General features: G+C 40.8%; 1 protein-coding gene across 2 annotated transcripts; it reads right to left on the bottom strand.

Moving 5' to 3' along the window:
- Positions 1–6,456: 6,456 nt before the first annotated feature.
- On the bottom strand, positions 6,457–15,168 carry LOC110498361 (cystathionine gamma-lyase). Of its 2 annotated transcripts, XM_021575009.3 has the most exons (12): positions 14,808–15,168; positions 14,071–14,152; positions 13,807–13,902; positions 11,927–12,036; positions 9,751–9,885; positions 9,483–9,540; positions 9,302–9,379; positions 8,859–9,011; positions 8,372–8,493; positions 8,072–8,124; positions 7,657–7,795; positions 6,457–7,369 (listed from the first exon to the last, which is right to left on the bottom strand). In XM_021575009.3, exons 1-12 carry the CDS (start codon positions 14,982–14,984, stop codon positions 7,355–7,357), a joined length of 1,218 nt encoding a protein of 405 aa, XP_021430684.2. In that variant the 5' UTR covers positions 14,985–15,168; the 3' UTR covers positions 6,457–7,354. The 2 variants fall into 2 exon arrangements, with proteins under 2 accessions (XP_021430684.2, XP_090054128.1); XM_090198002.1 differs by lacking the exon at positions 6,457–7,369 and having other exon boundaries at positions 7,493–7,795.
- Positions 15,169–17,064: the final 1,896 nt, after the last annotated feature.

Here is a 17,064-nt window from a genome sequence, read left to right as displayed (position 1 = left end):
TGCACTTGTGAAGGTTGTAAATAACCTTTTAATGGCGTCAGACCGAGGCTCTGCATCTATCCTCGTGCTCCTAGACGTTAGTGCTGCTTTTGATACCATCAATCACCACATTCTTTTGGAGAGATTGGAAACCCAAATTGGTCTACACGGACAAGTTCTGGCCTGGTTTAGATCTTATCTGTCGGAAATTTCGGTGTTCCTCAAGGCTCTGTTTTAGGACCACTATTGTTTTCACTATATATTTTACTTCTTGGTTATGTCATTCGGAAACATAATGTTAACTTTCACTGCGGATGACACAGCTGTACATGTCGCTGAAACATGGTGAAGCCCCAAAATTGCCCTCCCTGGAAGCCTATGTTTCAGACATAAGGAAGTGGATAGTGGCAAATGTTATACTTTTAAACTCAGACAAAACAGAGATGCTAGTTCTAGGTCCCAAGAAACAAAGAGATCTTCTGTTTGGTTGTACAGTTATCTGAAATAAAACTGTGAAGGACCTCAGTGTTACTCTGGACCCTGATCTTTCTTTTGACGAACATATCAAGACAGTTTCAAGGACAGCTTTTTTTCCATCTACGTAACATTGCAAAAATCAGAAACGTTCTGTCCAAAAGATTAATCCATGCTTTTGTCACTTCTAGGTTAGACTACTGCAATGCTCTACTTTCCGGCTACCCGGATAAAGCACTAAATCAACTTCAGTTAGTGCTAAACACGGCTGCTAGAAACTTGACTAGAACCCCCAAAAATGATGATATTACTCCAGTGCTAGCCTCTCTACACTGGCTTCCTGTTAAGGCAAGGGCTGATTTCAAGATTTTACTGCTAACCTACAAAGCATTACATTGGCTTGCTCATACTTATCTTTCCGATTAGTTCCTGCCGTACATACCTACACGTATACTACGGTCACAAGACGCAGGCCTTCTTACTGTCCCTAGAATTTCTAAGCAAACAGCTGGAGGCAGGGCTTTCTTCTATAGAGCTCCATTTTTATGGAATGGTCTGCCTATCCATGTGAGAGTCGCAGACTCGGTCTCAACCTTTAAGTCTTTTTTGAAGACTCTTCAGTAGGTCCTATGATTGAGTGTAGTCTGGCCCAGGAGTGTGAAGGTGAACGGAAAGGCACTGGAGCAACGAACCGCCCTTGCTGTCTCTGCCTGTCCGGTTCCCCTCTCTCCACTGGGATTCTCTGCCTCTAACCCTATTACAGGGGCTGAGTTACTGGCTTACTGGTGCTCTTCCATTTCTCCTGTCTTATCCGGTGTCCTGTGTGAATTTAAGTATGCCTTCTCTAATTCTCTCTCTTTCTTTCTCTCTTTCTTACTTTCTCTCGGAGGACCTGAGCCCTAGGACCTTGCCTCAGGACTAACTGGCCTGATGACTCCTTGCTGTCCCCAGTCCACCTGGTCGTGCTGCTGCTCCAGTTTCACCGGTTCTGCCTGCAGCTATGGAACCCTGTTTACCGGACGTGCTACTTTCCCAGACCTGCTGTTTTCAACCCTAGAGACAGCAGGAGCGGTAGAGATACTCTGAATGATTGGCTATGAAAAGCCAACTGAAATTTACTCCTGAGGTGCTGACCTGTTGCACCCTCGACAACCACTGTGATTATTATTATTATTATTTGACCCTGCTGGTCATCTATGAACATTTGAACATCTTGGCCATGTTCTGTTATAATCTCCACCCGGCACAGCCAGAAGAGGACTGGCCTCCCCTCATAGCCTGGTTCCTCTCTATGTTTCGTCCTAGGTTCTGGCCTTTCTTGCAAGTTTTTCCTAGCCCCTGTGCTTATACACCTGCATTGCTTGCTGTTTGGGGTTTTAGGCTGGGTTTCTGTTTGAGGTCGACCGATTAATCGGAATGGACGATTAATTATGCCGATTTCAAGTTTTCAAAACAATCGGTAATCGGCATTTTTGGACACCGATCATGGCCGATTACATTGCACTCCACGAGGAGACTGCGTGGCAAGCTGACTACCTGTTATGCGAGTGCAGCAAGGAGCCAAGGTAAGGTCCTAGCTAGCATTAAATGTATCTTATAAAAAACAATCAATCTTAACATAATCACTAGTTAACTACACATGGTTGATGATATTACTAGTTTATCTAGCTTGTCCTGCGTTGCATATAAACGATGCAGTGCCTGTTAATTTATCACTGAATCACAGTCTACTTCGCCAAACGGATGATTTAATAAGCGCAAAAAAAAGCACTGTCGTTGCACCAATGTGTACCTAACCATAAACATCAACGTCTTTCTTAAAATCAATAAACAAGTTTATATTTTTAAACCTGCATATTTAGTTAATATTGCCTGTTAACATGAATTTCTTTTAACTAGAGAAATTGTGTCACTTCTCTTGCGTTCTGTGCAACAGAGTCAGGGTATATGCAGCAGTTTGTGCTGCGTTGCGAACTGTGTGAAGACCATTTCTTCCTAACAAAGACAGCCAACTTCGCCAAACAGGGATGACTTAACAAAAGCGCATTTGCAAAAAAAGCACAATCGTTGCATGAATGTACCTAACCATAAACATCAATGCCTTTCTTAAAATCATTACACGGAGGTATATTTTTTAAAACCTGCATATTTAGTTAAAAGCAATTCATGTTAGCAGGCAATATTAAACTAGGGAAATTGTGTCACTTCTCTTGCGTTCATTGCACGCAGAATCAGGGTATATGCAACAGTTTGGGCCGCCTGACTCGTTGCGAACTAATTTGCCCAAATTTTACGTACTTATGACATAACATTGAAGGTTGTGAAATGTAACAGCAATATTTAGATTTAAGGTTGCCACCCGTTAGATAAAATACGGAACGTTTCTGTATTTCACTGAAAGAATAAACGTTTTGTTTTCGAAATGATAGTTTCCGGATTTGACCATATTAATGACCTAAGGCTCGTGTTTCTGTGTGTTATTATATTATAATTAAGTCAATGATTTGATAGAGCAGTCTGACTGAGCGGTGGTAGGCAGCAGCAGGCCAGTAATCATTCATTCAAACAGCACTTTACTGCATATGCCAGCAGCTCTTCGTAATGCTTCAAGCATTGCGCTGTTTTTGACTTCAAGCCTATCAACTCCCGAGATTAGGATGGCAATACTAAAGTACCTATTAGAACATCCAATAGTCAAAGGTATATGAAATACAAATGGTATAGAGATAAATAGTCCTATAATAACTACAACCTAAAACTTCTTACCTGGGAATATTGAAGGCTCATGTTAAAAGGAACCACCAGCTTTCATATGTTCAGAGCAAGGAACTTAAACGTTAGCCTTTTTACATGGCAAAAATTGCACTTTTACTTTTACTGTTTTTGCATTATTTAAACCAAAATTGAACATGTTTCATTATTTATTTGAGACTAAATTGATTTTATTGATGTATTATATGAAGTTAAAATAAAAGTGTTCATTGTTCATTCAGTATTGTTGTAATTGCCATTATTACAAATGTATATATAAAAATCGTCCGATTAATCGGTATCGGCTTTTTTTGGTCCTCCAATAATCGGTATCAGTATTGGCGTTGAAAAATCATAATCGGTCGACCTCTAGTTTCTGTACAGCACTTTGTGACATCAGCTGATGTAAGAAGGGCTTTATTAATGAATTTGATTGAATAAGGAAGAATGCAAAAGAGAGAGGCCTACCTGACTGCAAACAGACATAACATTTCATAATCCTAGTAGCTAGTAATACAAGATCAAATCACCAAATTTGGTAGATGAATTCCAATTCCTATTTCTTACATATTTGACTGATCTGACCTTGACATTCCACAGTTCCTGAAATTGTTCCACAAACAGGTGTAAGTAGCCAAGTGTGATCCCACTTCTGACACTAGTGTAATGAAATCAAATAAAATGTTACTCTTCACATGCTTCGTTAGCAACAGGTGTAGACTAACAGTGAAATGCTTACTTACAGGTTACTTACTAAAGTATGTGGATCCCTGCTTGTCAAACATCTCATTATAAAATAATGGGCATTAATATGGAGTTGGTCCCCCCTTTGAGGCTATAACAGCCTCCACTCTTCTGGGATGGTTTTCCACTTGATGTTGGAACATTGCTGCTGGAACTTTCTTTCATTCAGCCACAAGAGCATTAGTGAGGTAGGGCACTGATGTTTGGCGATTAGGCCTGGTTCACAGGTCCTGGATGTCAGGGAGCTCTGCCCCAGTGATGTCTGTGTAGTACCCACTACCCTCTGTAGCACCTTGCGGTCAGATGCCAAGCAGTTGCCATACCAAGCGGTGATGCGGCCAGTCAAGATGCTCCCAGTTGTGCAGCTGTAGAACTTTGAGGATCTGAGGGCCCATGCCAAACCTTTTCAGCCTCCTGAGGGGGAAGCATTGTCATTCACGACTGTGTGGGTGTGTGTGTACCATGATAGATCCTTAGTGATGTGGACATTAAGGAACTTAAAGCTGTTGACCCGCTCCACTACAGCCCTGTCAATGTGAATTGGAGCCTGCTCGGCCCTCCATTTCCTGTAGTCCACGATCAGCTCCTTTGTCTTGTTGATTTTGAGGGAGTGGTTGTTGTCCTGGCACCACACTGCCAGGTCTCTGACCTCCTTATGGGCTGTCTCATCGCCATCGGTGATCAGGCCTACCACAGTTGTCATCAGGAAACTTAATGGTGTTGGAGTAGTGCGTGTTCATGCAGTCGTGGGTGAACCAGGAGTACAGGATGGGACTATGCACACACACTTGTGGGGCCCCCGTGTTGATGGTCAGCCTGGCGTATGTGTTGTTGCCTACCCTAACCACCTGGGGGCGGCCCATCAGGAAGTCCAGGTTCCAGTTGCAGAGGTAGGTGTTCAGTCCCAGGGTCCTTAGCTTAGTGATGAGCTTGGACTATGGTGTTGAACGCTGAGATGTAGTCAATAAACACCATTCTCACATAGGTGTTCCTCTTGTCCAGGTGACAAAGGTGCAATAGGGATTGTGTCAATCTGTGGCCTAGTAACTGAAAGGTTGCTGGTTTGAATCCCCGAGCTGACTAAGTGAAAAGTGCCCTTGAGCAAGGTACTTAACCCAAAGAGTGTCTGCTAAATGAATAAAATGTATAATGTCAGTGAAGACACTTGATAGCTGGTCAGGGAGTGCGGCTTGAACTCTACTACAGTCCTAACTGCCACACATACATTTCCATGTCCACAAAGGTTCTAGCATCAGGCAGGGAGGGCCATGACTACACCAGTGAGAGGAACCAATTATGTTCCTGCCTAGCAACAGAGATGTATTGGCTGTGTAGATGTGTAAGGAGTTGACCCCACCTAGAGGTTATACATATGTGCTTATGTCTTTACAGTGGGCGGATAAACTTAGTTATGACACACATAAATCTAACTGCCTGTAGCTCAGGACCTGAAGCAAGGATATGCATATTCTTGATACCATTTGAAAGGAAACACTGAAGTTTGTAGAAATGTGAAATTAATGTAGGATAATAACATATTAGATATGGTTCATACAAACAAAAAAAACTGGTTTTCATTTTTTTCTCCCATCATCGTTGAAATGCAAGAGAAAGGCCATACTTTCAGATAGGAGTGTAGGTGTAATTTAGATGGCAGCAGTGTGTGCACAAATTTTCAGACTGATCCAGTGAAGAATTACATTACTGCACAATATTTCGTATCAAGTCTGCCAGGAGTTTTCCCAAATGTGCCGAATTGGTCAACTGATACATTTAAGTACATAACTATAGAGAACATACATAAAAATGTAAACGTTTACACACTCCCAAGAATGTCATACATGATGGATCATTAGCCTATAAACTAACTTTCACACATCTAGATGGCCGGGCTGGGAGCCAGAGACAGCAGTGGGGTCAAATTGTAGACCCCAGTTCCTACATTTGAACATAAAAATGTATTTTAATTTTTAAAAAACTATGCTTCATTTTCATCTCTGGGACCCACAGGATGACAAATCAGAGCAAGATTACTGAATGTAAGAACATTATTTACCTTCAAAGGTGAATGTGTCAAACCAGTTGCCGTGATGAAAGTTTTGTTGTTGTGCACTCACTCTCCTCAAACAATAGCATGGTATTTCACTGTAATAGCTACTGTTAATTGGACACCGCAGTTAGATTAACAAGAATTTAAGCTCTCTGCCCATAAGACATGTCTATGTCCCAGAAAGTTGGCTGTTGCATATGTCATTCTAGTCACAATAGCAACAACCGTCCTGGTTTAGGGACACCGATCCCGTAGAGGTTTTTAAACAAAATTATACATTTGTTTTACTCCATTGCATTGTTTACAACAGCTTAATAAATAGTAACCTACATTCTACAGTACATCACACAGATAACATAGATCAGACATTGAAGCATACACTTAAGTAGCAAACAGATACAGTATGTATGATATGTGATTTATAACACGGTTGAGTGAATGAGAGTTCCAACATGATGTACTGCAAAGTGAATTTAATGAGTTTGGTCACACAGAAGACATTGATCAAACATAGTCTTTCCCAATTGAAGCACATACTTGCGTAGCAATCAGCGATACAGTAAGTATGATATGTGATTGATAACACTGTCAACTGAGTGAAGAGCTCCAACACAACGTGGGGTTGGTCGGTTCTCAGTTAGAAAACCCTGACATTGGGTGTTTTGATCTGAGAACAAGCCTGTGGGTTGAGTTTAGCAATACCACTGGAACTTTGTACATTGCTCAAGAGAATAATACTTGTTTGAGTCATTCCACTAAAAATGTTTGACACAAGGCAAGGACAAGCATGCAGTTCGCACTCCCTCATGGTCCAACTTCCTTTACTACGCATACATCTGATAGAGCCAGACACCGTTGTATTTAATCAAAACTGCTGTCCTGACATTTACAGAGCAAGACATTCTTCTCATAGTTCAATGTACCGTACATTAGTTTTCATGTTTAACTATATGAAGCAGAAAGACAACTGAATGCCGTTTTCCCTTACTCCTGAATACCAGTTTTAATTGAATAAGACCGCCATTCACAATGACAAACAAAAAAACAAACAAAAAACACACACACACAGAGCAAAAGCAGCAAGAAATAAAATTTAGGAATTCTTCCTCCTGATAAAATTAGCATTCAAAGAATTGATGATAAAAAAGGTTATCAATAATTAAATGAAGAAAGCGTATGTTTAAAGAGCAGGTTTTTCCCTGATTTGTGCATTCATAAATACAGTTTGTGTGTGCTGTGTTGAGGCGCCATCTCGCTGCTCTCTCCTTGTACACGGCTAGAAACACCGGGTATTCTTGCCTTTGCTCCGCCCCGCTGACGACAGACAACCGCTGGTCTTGGGACATCGTGAAGACATTACTTATTCGGATGCTGCTCAAAGAAAACAAAAAGATGGAAACAACCATTTGTGTGGTAAGGATAGTCGAGGGCAATGGGATGTTCAGTGGATGTACTATGGATGTGTTTGGGACAAAATATTCCAGTGATTATCATCACTGAACAGGTCCCATTTGTCTGGATTTGACAGAGCTACCCTACTTCGCAATAGCCAGAAATCAGTGGTTCTTGGTGCTAGGCTATCTGAGGTTAGAGACTTGTTTTCAGGGAGTATGCTATGAGCAGGCAGAGTGTAGTGTATTGTGCAGTAGTGTACATACCGCGGCGTTCAGGGCTTGTTCCAGGTCCTCAATGATGTCCTGCTCGTCCTCCAGCCCCACAGACAGACGTATCAGTGTGTCACTGATCCCTAGGGCAGCTCTATCACTCTCTGGAACAGACGCATGGGTCATTATCGCCCTGAGAGGGAAAGAAAAGGGAAATCGCTAAATATGAAAAAATAATAATTATATTGGCACTGTTTATAAACAGTTGAGATAGATAGATAGATAGATAAAATATTTATTCTTCACCACTGCTGCCCCCGTGTGGCATTATTGTTCAAAAGTGAGGCAATCAAAGTACTTCATATTTCGATATTACAAGTACATTTTTGGGTCAGCTGACAACATTTTCAATCTCGATATCATAGCAATTACAATATTCCGATTGTTGATGATATGTAGGAATACTTACGGATGCTCTGCCAAACTTTCATAACCGCCAAGGCTTTCGGCAAGTGCGAACATCTGAAATAAAGAACAGCACAAAATATTATTACTGTGTCCATCTGTGATTGAATTCACAACACATACTGTAGTAAAATACAATGATGCCTCATACTATAGAGGCGAACCATGCAATTTCTTTTCCCACTGTTCTTTCCACCATAGTTCCAACAACTACGGTGTATGCAGCGTAACCAGACAAGTCCAGTAGAGATCGTCTTCGCATTACATTGTGAATCAGAAGTGAGCGTCTCAATTCTGTAATCACCTTGAGGCTGCTGAGGAAGGTGGTGGCATTCTCCAGTTTTCCCTTTATGTAAAAGGTGATCATCCCTGGGCAGCCTGTGCACTGTCTCTTCATCAGCTCGTGCTGGGGGTGGGAGGGTAAGCCTACAGAGTGAAGGGGGAATAAGAGGAAAACCAGTCGACTGTTAAATCCTTTAACCACCGGGTGCGGTCGACTCAAGCGCAGAGAATAAGAGAGTAACTGGAGAGGCCATGTGCTGTGTTTAACTATACATGTGCTTCTACTGGCCCAGAGAATTACCAAAGTGAATGCATTGTCCAAATGTTTGTTACATCACCTATTTGCCCAGAAAGCAGGTCATGTTAAAGGAAAGGGGGGGGAAACCTAGTCAGTTGTACAACAATGCATTCAACTGAAATGTGTCTTCCGCATTTAACCAAACTCCACTGAATCAGTGCAATATACAGAAGTACTAAAGTTTGACATCCACAGAGAACCCTCTCGTCACCTGGAAAGATGACTCTGTCCACCCTGGGGTCAGCTTCCAGGAACTTGGCCACTGCCAGGGCATTCTTGAAGTGCTGCCTCATACGCAGGTGCAGGGTCTTCAGGCCACGGTTACACAGGTAGCAGTCAAAGGGGGACGGTACGGCTCCCAGGGCTTGTCAGGGTACAGTAAGGAAGAACAATGTGTTACACAACAATCAGCCCCTCAAACAAAGAATAAACAATGGTAACACACAAAGCCTTCTTTATCAGTGGTTTATAATTGGTGGAAATCCCTGGCATCACGAGCATGTGTGGGTATTTGATGGACAAAAGTAAGTCACAAAAATGTAGCAACTGCTTCACAGTGAAGTTCAAGTGCTTCAATCATAGGCAAAAAATGTGGCGGGTGTGTCAGCTTAGCATGCATATAGTTTATCCAGTTGCCATTGATCCATCTCTCACCATTCTGAAGGAACTTCAGTCGGTCATACAGGTCCTCATTATTCACAGACACCAGGCCCATTACAACATCACTGTGACCTGTCAATCAAATAAGATTTTTTTTAAACTCCCATGTAAACTGATTTTATTTGTGTGGAAATTCTCTTCAGTCAACATCAATGAACAGACAGAATGAACCTACCATTCATGTACTTAGTAGCTGAATACATGCAGATGTCTGCTCCGAGGTCCAAGGGGCGCTAAAGAGCAAGAGAAATCAATGACACTATGAACTGGTCTGTGAAGAGGAAATGACTGGATGTGTTAAACTCGAGAGCGTGAAATGAAGGAACACATCCATTTAAATTCAGTTCACTAAGGTTTTCATTTCCAACGGTCCCTGGGCTGAACCAACAATCTAGTTACATAACCAACGACGCATACAGGGCAGGATAAGACTTGTTACATACCTGGAAGTAGGCTGACATAAAAGTGTTGTCCACAACCACCACGGTATCCTTGTTGTGTTGGTGGACTACAGCTGCACAGGCCTGGATATCCACCACCTTCATGGTAGGGTTGGTGGGAGTCTCAAGCCATACTAACTACATGATAGAAAATAAAAGAGAAACCCTTCAGAATTTCATGAACAAATTAGTTTGAGTGGAAGGTAATACAGTATACAGTGGGGCAAAAAAGTATTTAGTCAGCCACCAATTGGGCAAGTTTTCCCACTTAAAAAGATGAGAGGCCTGTAATTTTCATCATAGGTACACTTCAACTAAGCATGACAAAATGAGGAAAAAAATCCAGAAAATCACATTGTAGGATTTTTTATGAATTTATTTGCAAATTATGGTGGAAAATAAGTACTTGGTCACCTACAAACAAGCAAGATTTCTGGCTCTCACAGACCTGTAACTTCTTCTTTAAGAGGCTCCTCTGTCCTCCACTTGATACCGGTATTAATGGCACCTGTTTGAACTTGTTATCAGTATAAAAGACACCTGTCCACAACCTCAAACAGTCACATTCCCAACTCCACTATGGCCAAGACCAAAGAGCTGTCAAAGGACACCAGAAACAAAATTGTAGACCTGCACCAGGCTGGGAAGACTGAATCTGCAATAGGTAGGCAGCTTGGTTTGAAGAAATCAACTGTGGGAGCAATTATTAGGAAATGGAAGACGTACAAGACCACTGATAATCTCCCTCGATCTGGGGCTCCACGCAAGATCTCCCCCGTGGGGTCAAAATGATCACAAGAACGGTGAGCAAAAATCCCAGAACCACACGGGGGGACCTAGTGAATGACCTGCAGAGAGCTGGGACCAAAGTAACAAAGCCTACCATCAGTAACACACTATGCCGCCAGGGACTCAAATCCTGCAGTGCCAGATGTGTTCCCCTGCTTAAGCCAGTACATGTCCAGGCCCATCTGAAGTTTGCTAGAGAGCATTTGGATGATCCAGAAGAAGATTGGGAGAATGTCATATGGTCAGATGAAACCAAAATAGACCTTTTTGGTAAAAACTCAACTCGTCGTGTTTGGAGGACAAAGAATGCTGAGTTGCATCCAAAGAACACCATACCTACTGTGATGCATGGGGGTGGAAACATCATGCTTTGGGGCTGTTTTTCTGCAAAGGGACCAGGACGACTGATCCGTATAAAGGAAAGAATGAATGGGGCCATGTATCGTGAGATTTGAGAGTGAAAACCTCCTTCCATCAGCAAGGGCATTGAAGATGAAACGTGGCTGGGTCTTCCAGCATGACAATGATCCCAAACACACTGCCCGGGCAACGAAGGAGTGGCTTTGTAAGAAGCATTTCAAGTTCCTGGAGTGGCCTAGCCAGTCTCCAGATCTCAACCCCATAGAAAATCTTTGGAGGGAGTTGAAAGTCCGTGTTGCCCAGCAACAGCCCCAAAACATCACTGCTCTAGAGGGGATCTGCATGGAGGAATGAGCCAAAATACCAGCAACAGTGTGTGAAAACCTTGTGAAGACTTACAGAAAACATTTGACCTCTGTCATTTCCAACAAAGGGTATATAACAAAGTATTGAGGTAAACTTTTGTTATTGACCAAATACTTATTTATTTTCCACCATAATTTGCAAATCATTTCATTAAAAATCCTACAATGTGATTTTCTGGATTTTTTTTCTCATTTTGTCTGTCATAGTTGAAGTGTACCTATGATGAAAATTACAGGCCTCTCATCTTTTTAAGTGGGAGAACTTGCACAATTGGTGGCTGACTATACCTTTTTGCCCCACTGTATATCAATCATATACAGTATCTAGCCTTGTAGTAGCAGGTGTCATTTGAGTTTCATAGTTTTTGGCTCCTAATCAAAAAAGTACATCTATAAGATCTAGGTATTAAACTATGGCCATGTATGGACAGGAGAGAAAAGTCACAGTGAAGTTTCTCCTTGATGATGCCATGACTCATGGAAAAGCTCAGGGTGGAGCACTTAACATGAAGAACAAAAGCGAAATGCTAGTGCTGATGCTGGATGACATCTATTCTCACACCAACAGCCTGGAAACCTGAAACCTGGGTTCTTTCAAACTTGAGATTAAGGTGAAAATAAATCAATAGAATAAGGTAACTAAGCAAACTTAGAATTCCACTTACCTTTGTGTTTGGCTTAAGAACAGCCTGGAGCAACTCGATTTTGGTACAATCAGCAAAGGAGACATCCAAGCCAAATTCTGTAGCAATCTTCCGGAAGTAACGATTGGTGCCTGTAGAGAAAAATGAATCATGTATTACCATTTTATGGTAATGGCTGTATGCATCAAACCATACTTACAAATACAGTTGAAGTCGGAAGTTTACATACACCTTAGCCAAATACATTTAAACAATACCTGACATTTAATCCTAGTAAAACTTCCCTGTCTTAGATCAGTTAGGGTCACCACTTTATTTTAAGAATGTGAAATGTCAGAATAATAGCATAGAGAATTATTTCTTTCAGCTTTTATTTCTTTCATCACATCACACTCAATTAGTATTTGGTAGCCTTGCCTTTAAATTGTTTAACTTGGGTCAAACATTTTGGGTAGCCTTCCACAAGCTTCCTACAATAAATTGGGTGAATTTTGGCCCATTCCTCCTGACAGAGAGTCAGGTTCGTAGGCCTCCTTGCTCACACACGCTTTTTCAGTTCTGCCAACAAATATTCTATAGGATTGAGGTCAGGGCTTTGTGATGGCCACTCCAAAACCTTGACTTTGTTGTCCTTAAGCCATTTTGCCACAACTTTGGAAATATGCTTGGGGTCATTGTCCATTTGGAAGACCCATTTGCAACCAAGCTTTAACTTCCTGACTGATGTCTTGAGATGTTACTTTAATATATTCACATAATTTTCCTTCCTTGTGAATCCATCTATTTTGTGAAGTGCACCAGTCCCTCCTGCAGCAAAGCACCCCCACAACATGATGCTGCCACCCCCATGCTTCACGGTTGGGATGGTGTTCTTCAGCTTGCAAGTCTCACCCTTTCCACTCCAAACATAACAATGATCATTATGGCCAAACAGTTCCATTTCATCAGACCAGAGGACATTTCTCCAAAAAGTACGATCTTTGTCCCATGTGCAGTTGCAAACTGTAGTCTGGCTTTTTTATGGCGGTTTTGGAGCAGTGGCTTCTTCCTTGCTGAGCAGCCTTTCAGGTTATGTTGATATAGGACCCGTTTTACTGTGGATATAGATACTTTTGTACCCGTTTCCTAATGTACCTTCACAGGGTCCTTTGCTGTTGTTCTGGGATTGAGTTGCACTTTTCGCACCAAAGTACTTTCATCTCTAGGAGACAGAACTCCTTCCCGAGCGGTATGACGGCTGCGTGGTCCCATGGTGTTTATACTCGCATACTATTGTTTGTACAGATGAACGTGGTACCTTCAGGCATTTGGAAATTGCTATCAAGGATGAATCAGACTTGTGGAGGTCTACAAAAAAAGATTCTCTGAAGTCTTGGCTGATTTATTTTGATTTTCTCATGATGTCAAGCAAAAAGGCACTGAGTTTGAAGATGGGCCTTGAAATACATGCATATGTACACCTTCAATTGACACAAATTCTGTCAATTAGCCTATCAGAAGCTTCTAACGACATTACATCATTTTCTGGAATTTTCCAAGCTGTTTAAAGGCACAGTCAACTGAGTGTATGTAAACTTCTGACCCACCGGAATTGTGATACAGTGAATTAAGTGAAATAATCTGTCTGTAAACAATTGTTGGAAAAATTACTTGTGTCACGCACAAAGTAGATGTCCTAACCAACTTGCCAAAACTATAGTTTGTTAACAAGAAATGTGTAGAGTGGTTGAAAAACAAGTTTTAATGACTCCAACCTAAGTGTATGTAAACTTCCGACTCCAACCTAAGTGTATGTAAACTTCCGACTTCAACTGTATGTGTGTACTCTTTCACTGGCAACATTTGTCTACCTTTTGGTAATTCTCCAGACAGTTTTACAGACACTTTGGGCCATGTCTTACCTCCATATACATCACTCATGCAGACAATGCCATCTCCAGCTTTCAGCATGTGAGTGATGGTCATGGTCGCAGCCAGCCCGGAAGCAAGAGCAAAACCTACAGAAAATTCCTAGTTAAGAATACATTCTCTTCAAGTTGTAAACAGGAGTCTCGTTAAATGTATAGCGGTATTTTCTACCTGTAAGCTATAGGCCTACATTCTCTAACCTGTTATATTTTATTAGATACAAATTCATGAGGTAGGTGTCAGACATGAACACTTACAATACTTTGCTCCATCCAAAGCAGCAACAGCTTTTTCCAGACAGTTTCTAGTAGGATTTCCACTCCGACTGTACTCAAAACCCTGATGAAGACAACATTCCACATTCAGAGGGCCCACATTTACCACATCTTTCATAAATAAACAGATGCTGATACTGCTGATCATCTGGCTATTAATTATTCGTTAAATGTAATGCCAATCGTTAACACTATTATTCATCAAAAAAAGGTCATTTCCCATAACTGTAAGACATTGTGCAACCAACAGTCTGACTTGTGAATAAGTGCAAAATGAGCCAAGCTCGTCCTGGGCAGGAAAAGATGCTACAAAAGACAGTACATTGCTACTACAGTATGTCATACAAATTAATATTTAATTAACCCTGAAAATTCGTTTAACCTGACCGGTTCAGTATACCGTCCAGACCGGTATGACACCCCATGCTGAACGAACGCCTCTCGATACCAGACACCTAGGTTATTGCTGGCCTTGGCTACTGTTAAACTAGCCCTATATATGTCGTACGGCGTCCTATATAGGGTTACTGCTAGACATGAACTATCTAGATACAGTACATAGGGAATAAAATCTTGCTGGATATACAATGATTATAGCTACTATCATTTCAGGTCATAATAAACATTCAAAACATTTCAGATTTGTCCCGCAGGTAACTCCTACTACAGTTCCCCTACGGTCTTTACGTTAGCCTAATGATATACATTAGGTAACTTACAGCATGATCTCCAGGTCCATACTGCTTGAACGTGGTGGACAGAGAAATAGGTGGTACCACCGCCATAGATTTCCATTGCTCAGGTTCCTGACCAACGTGGATAGCCTCTGTTGCGAAAGATTTGAACTGCATTCGGAACCCGGCAGGCAAGTCGTTCTGTTGGTCTTTTGAAGCCATAATACAAATCAAGTCCGGTTACCTGAGAGTAATTTACAGGATGTGTATGTTTCACCGTTGAATAATCTAAATGGAAACTGAACTGTGAATAAACGGCGACGTGTAATAATACCCTTATAATGTCTAGCCCAATCACAGCCTCTCTATAAGGGGAGGATACCACCGATTGGTGTTTCAAAAGGGGTGTCCCGTACCGCGTCACCCGTATTTGCACGTGGCTTATTTGATTATGTTGCTGGCAGGATTTTTTATTTCTTTTTGTATTAACACATATCAACAAACAAGAGGAATAGTCACATGTTAACAAGCATACAAACTATTTACATTGTCAGGAATCCTAAACAAACAAATCATATTCATGAATAATACAAGTTTTGTCTTTTAGTTTTCCATTTTAGTTAAAGAGGTGCCATATTGTTTAAACTCATTTATAAAGTGAAAAAAGTTAGGGTTTGAATTAGGCCATTTGCATTTGTGAATATGAAATTTACCTAGTATTATTAGCAGTTGAATTAAATATACTACATCTGTATCTGTCAGAATTTCTGAAATAAATCATTATATCAAAACCATTAAATAGTACAACCGGTCCTATTTTTTTGTAACAAAATTCTGTATGTCAATCCAAAATATTCTACTATAAATACAGGCAAAAAACAAATGCAAAATGGTCTCCTTCTCCATTCCACAGAAATAACAGTTATATTCAATATTCAGCTCGAATCTTTGCAAAACATGTTTCACAGGATAAATTATATGTAACACTTTAAATTAAACTTCCTTTACTTTGTTACTGATACAATATTTGTTCGCAATTTTCCATGCTTTCCCACATTGTATATCACCATAGATATTTGACCAAAATAATCTTGCTGAGGGAATTGTAGTAACAAACAATATTCCTAATCTGTTTATTACTGCATTTATCTTTGATGTTAATATTGCCACTGAATATATTTTAATGTAAATCTGTTTACTTACATCAACCACAGAGGAATTTAAAAAGAGATACAACCCCCCTTGGAATCGCATCAAAAACAATTGCATATTCTTTCAGGGTTATTGGAATTTTAAACTTTTCAAGAAATTCCCCATATGAGAGTAGATATCCATCCTTATTCAGTAACTGACCAACCAAAATAATTTTATTTTCAAACCAGTTATGAAAAAAAGACTCATTTTTAAATCGTATATCTTTGTTGTTCCATAAAAAGTATCTGTGAGGGGAAAAATTGTAACCTTATCTTTAATTGGGATACCATAAACTTCCTGTAAAACACAATCCTTGAGTGGAAATAAGACTGAGTTATTGATATTATTTTTCAAACCCGAAACTAAGGAAAAGTCTTCAATACAGGAAACTGCTTTAGAAACCTCATTCCTGTCTCTTAAAAATATGGTGGTATTGTAAGGATTTAGGATTAATGCATTTTAAACCCGCATATTACTTAAGATTGAATTGTTTGAACAACAGCTGCTTTGTCTTTATCTGTGTGTGTGACAAGAACGGAGTAACATGGTGTGACTTGCATGTTGCAAAGCGGTGTACTGTTTGCTACATTTGCCTTGCCTGTCTGTGTGTGTGACAATATTGAGCACATGGTGTGACTTGCTGCATGTTACAAAGTTGTGGTAATCAGGTATAGGGAGGGGTCGTCATCACGTGGTTTAACTGAGATGGAAAAATACTGAACAACACAATAGCAGGAACTGAGCAACTGTTACAACTAGGGTGTGATACCAGAACACCCGACAGAGGGTGGACTCCAAGAAGCGCCAAGAGACTAGGACTAGTCTGAGCGCCTTCGATAGGCTGAGCAAGTCTAAACCACGCTCAGCCTCTACTGTGATAGGCCAACAGACGGGTTGGAACTATGTCTATCACAGTATAAGAACAACTGTTTACGTACATCCTGTCAGTTCTCTGCTTGCCCTGCGTGGTGATACAGTGAACAAGTATATACGAAAATTGCATTTACCATTTATTGCTCACTTAATAAAAAGCAGGCATAGAATAAAATCTGTGACTTAGTGTTCTACTTGTCCTGATACCGGATTCGAAAGACGCAGCCTCTAACAG

Source organism: Oncorhynchus mykiss, chromosome 1 (assembly GCF_057628025.1).
Source record: "Oncorhynchus mykiss isolate SJ-2025 chromosome 1, ASM5762802v1, whole genome shotgun sequence".
NCBI classification, from domain to species: Eukaryota; Metazoa; Chordata; class Actinopteri; order Salmoniformes; family Salmonidae; genus Oncorhynchus; species Oncorhynchus mykiss.
The sequence above is the reverse complement of the archived record's forward strand: the minus strand, read 5'-3'. Positions and strand labels throughout refer to the sequence as shown.

Coding starts and splice junctions, on each gene's coding strand:
- LOC110498361 (XM_090198002.1), bottom strand. CDS start 14,984: ATGGCTTCAAAAGACCAACAGAACGACTTGCCTGCCGGGTTCCGAATG. Junction 9,541..9,750: donor TTATGTCAGCCTACTTCCAG/GTATGTAACAAG, acceptor CTTGCTCTTTAG/CGCCCCTTGGACCTCGGAGC. Junction 9,380..9,482: donor AGCTACTAAGTACATGAATG/GTAGGTTCATTC, acceptor TTTGATTGACAG/GTCACAGTGATGTTGTAATG.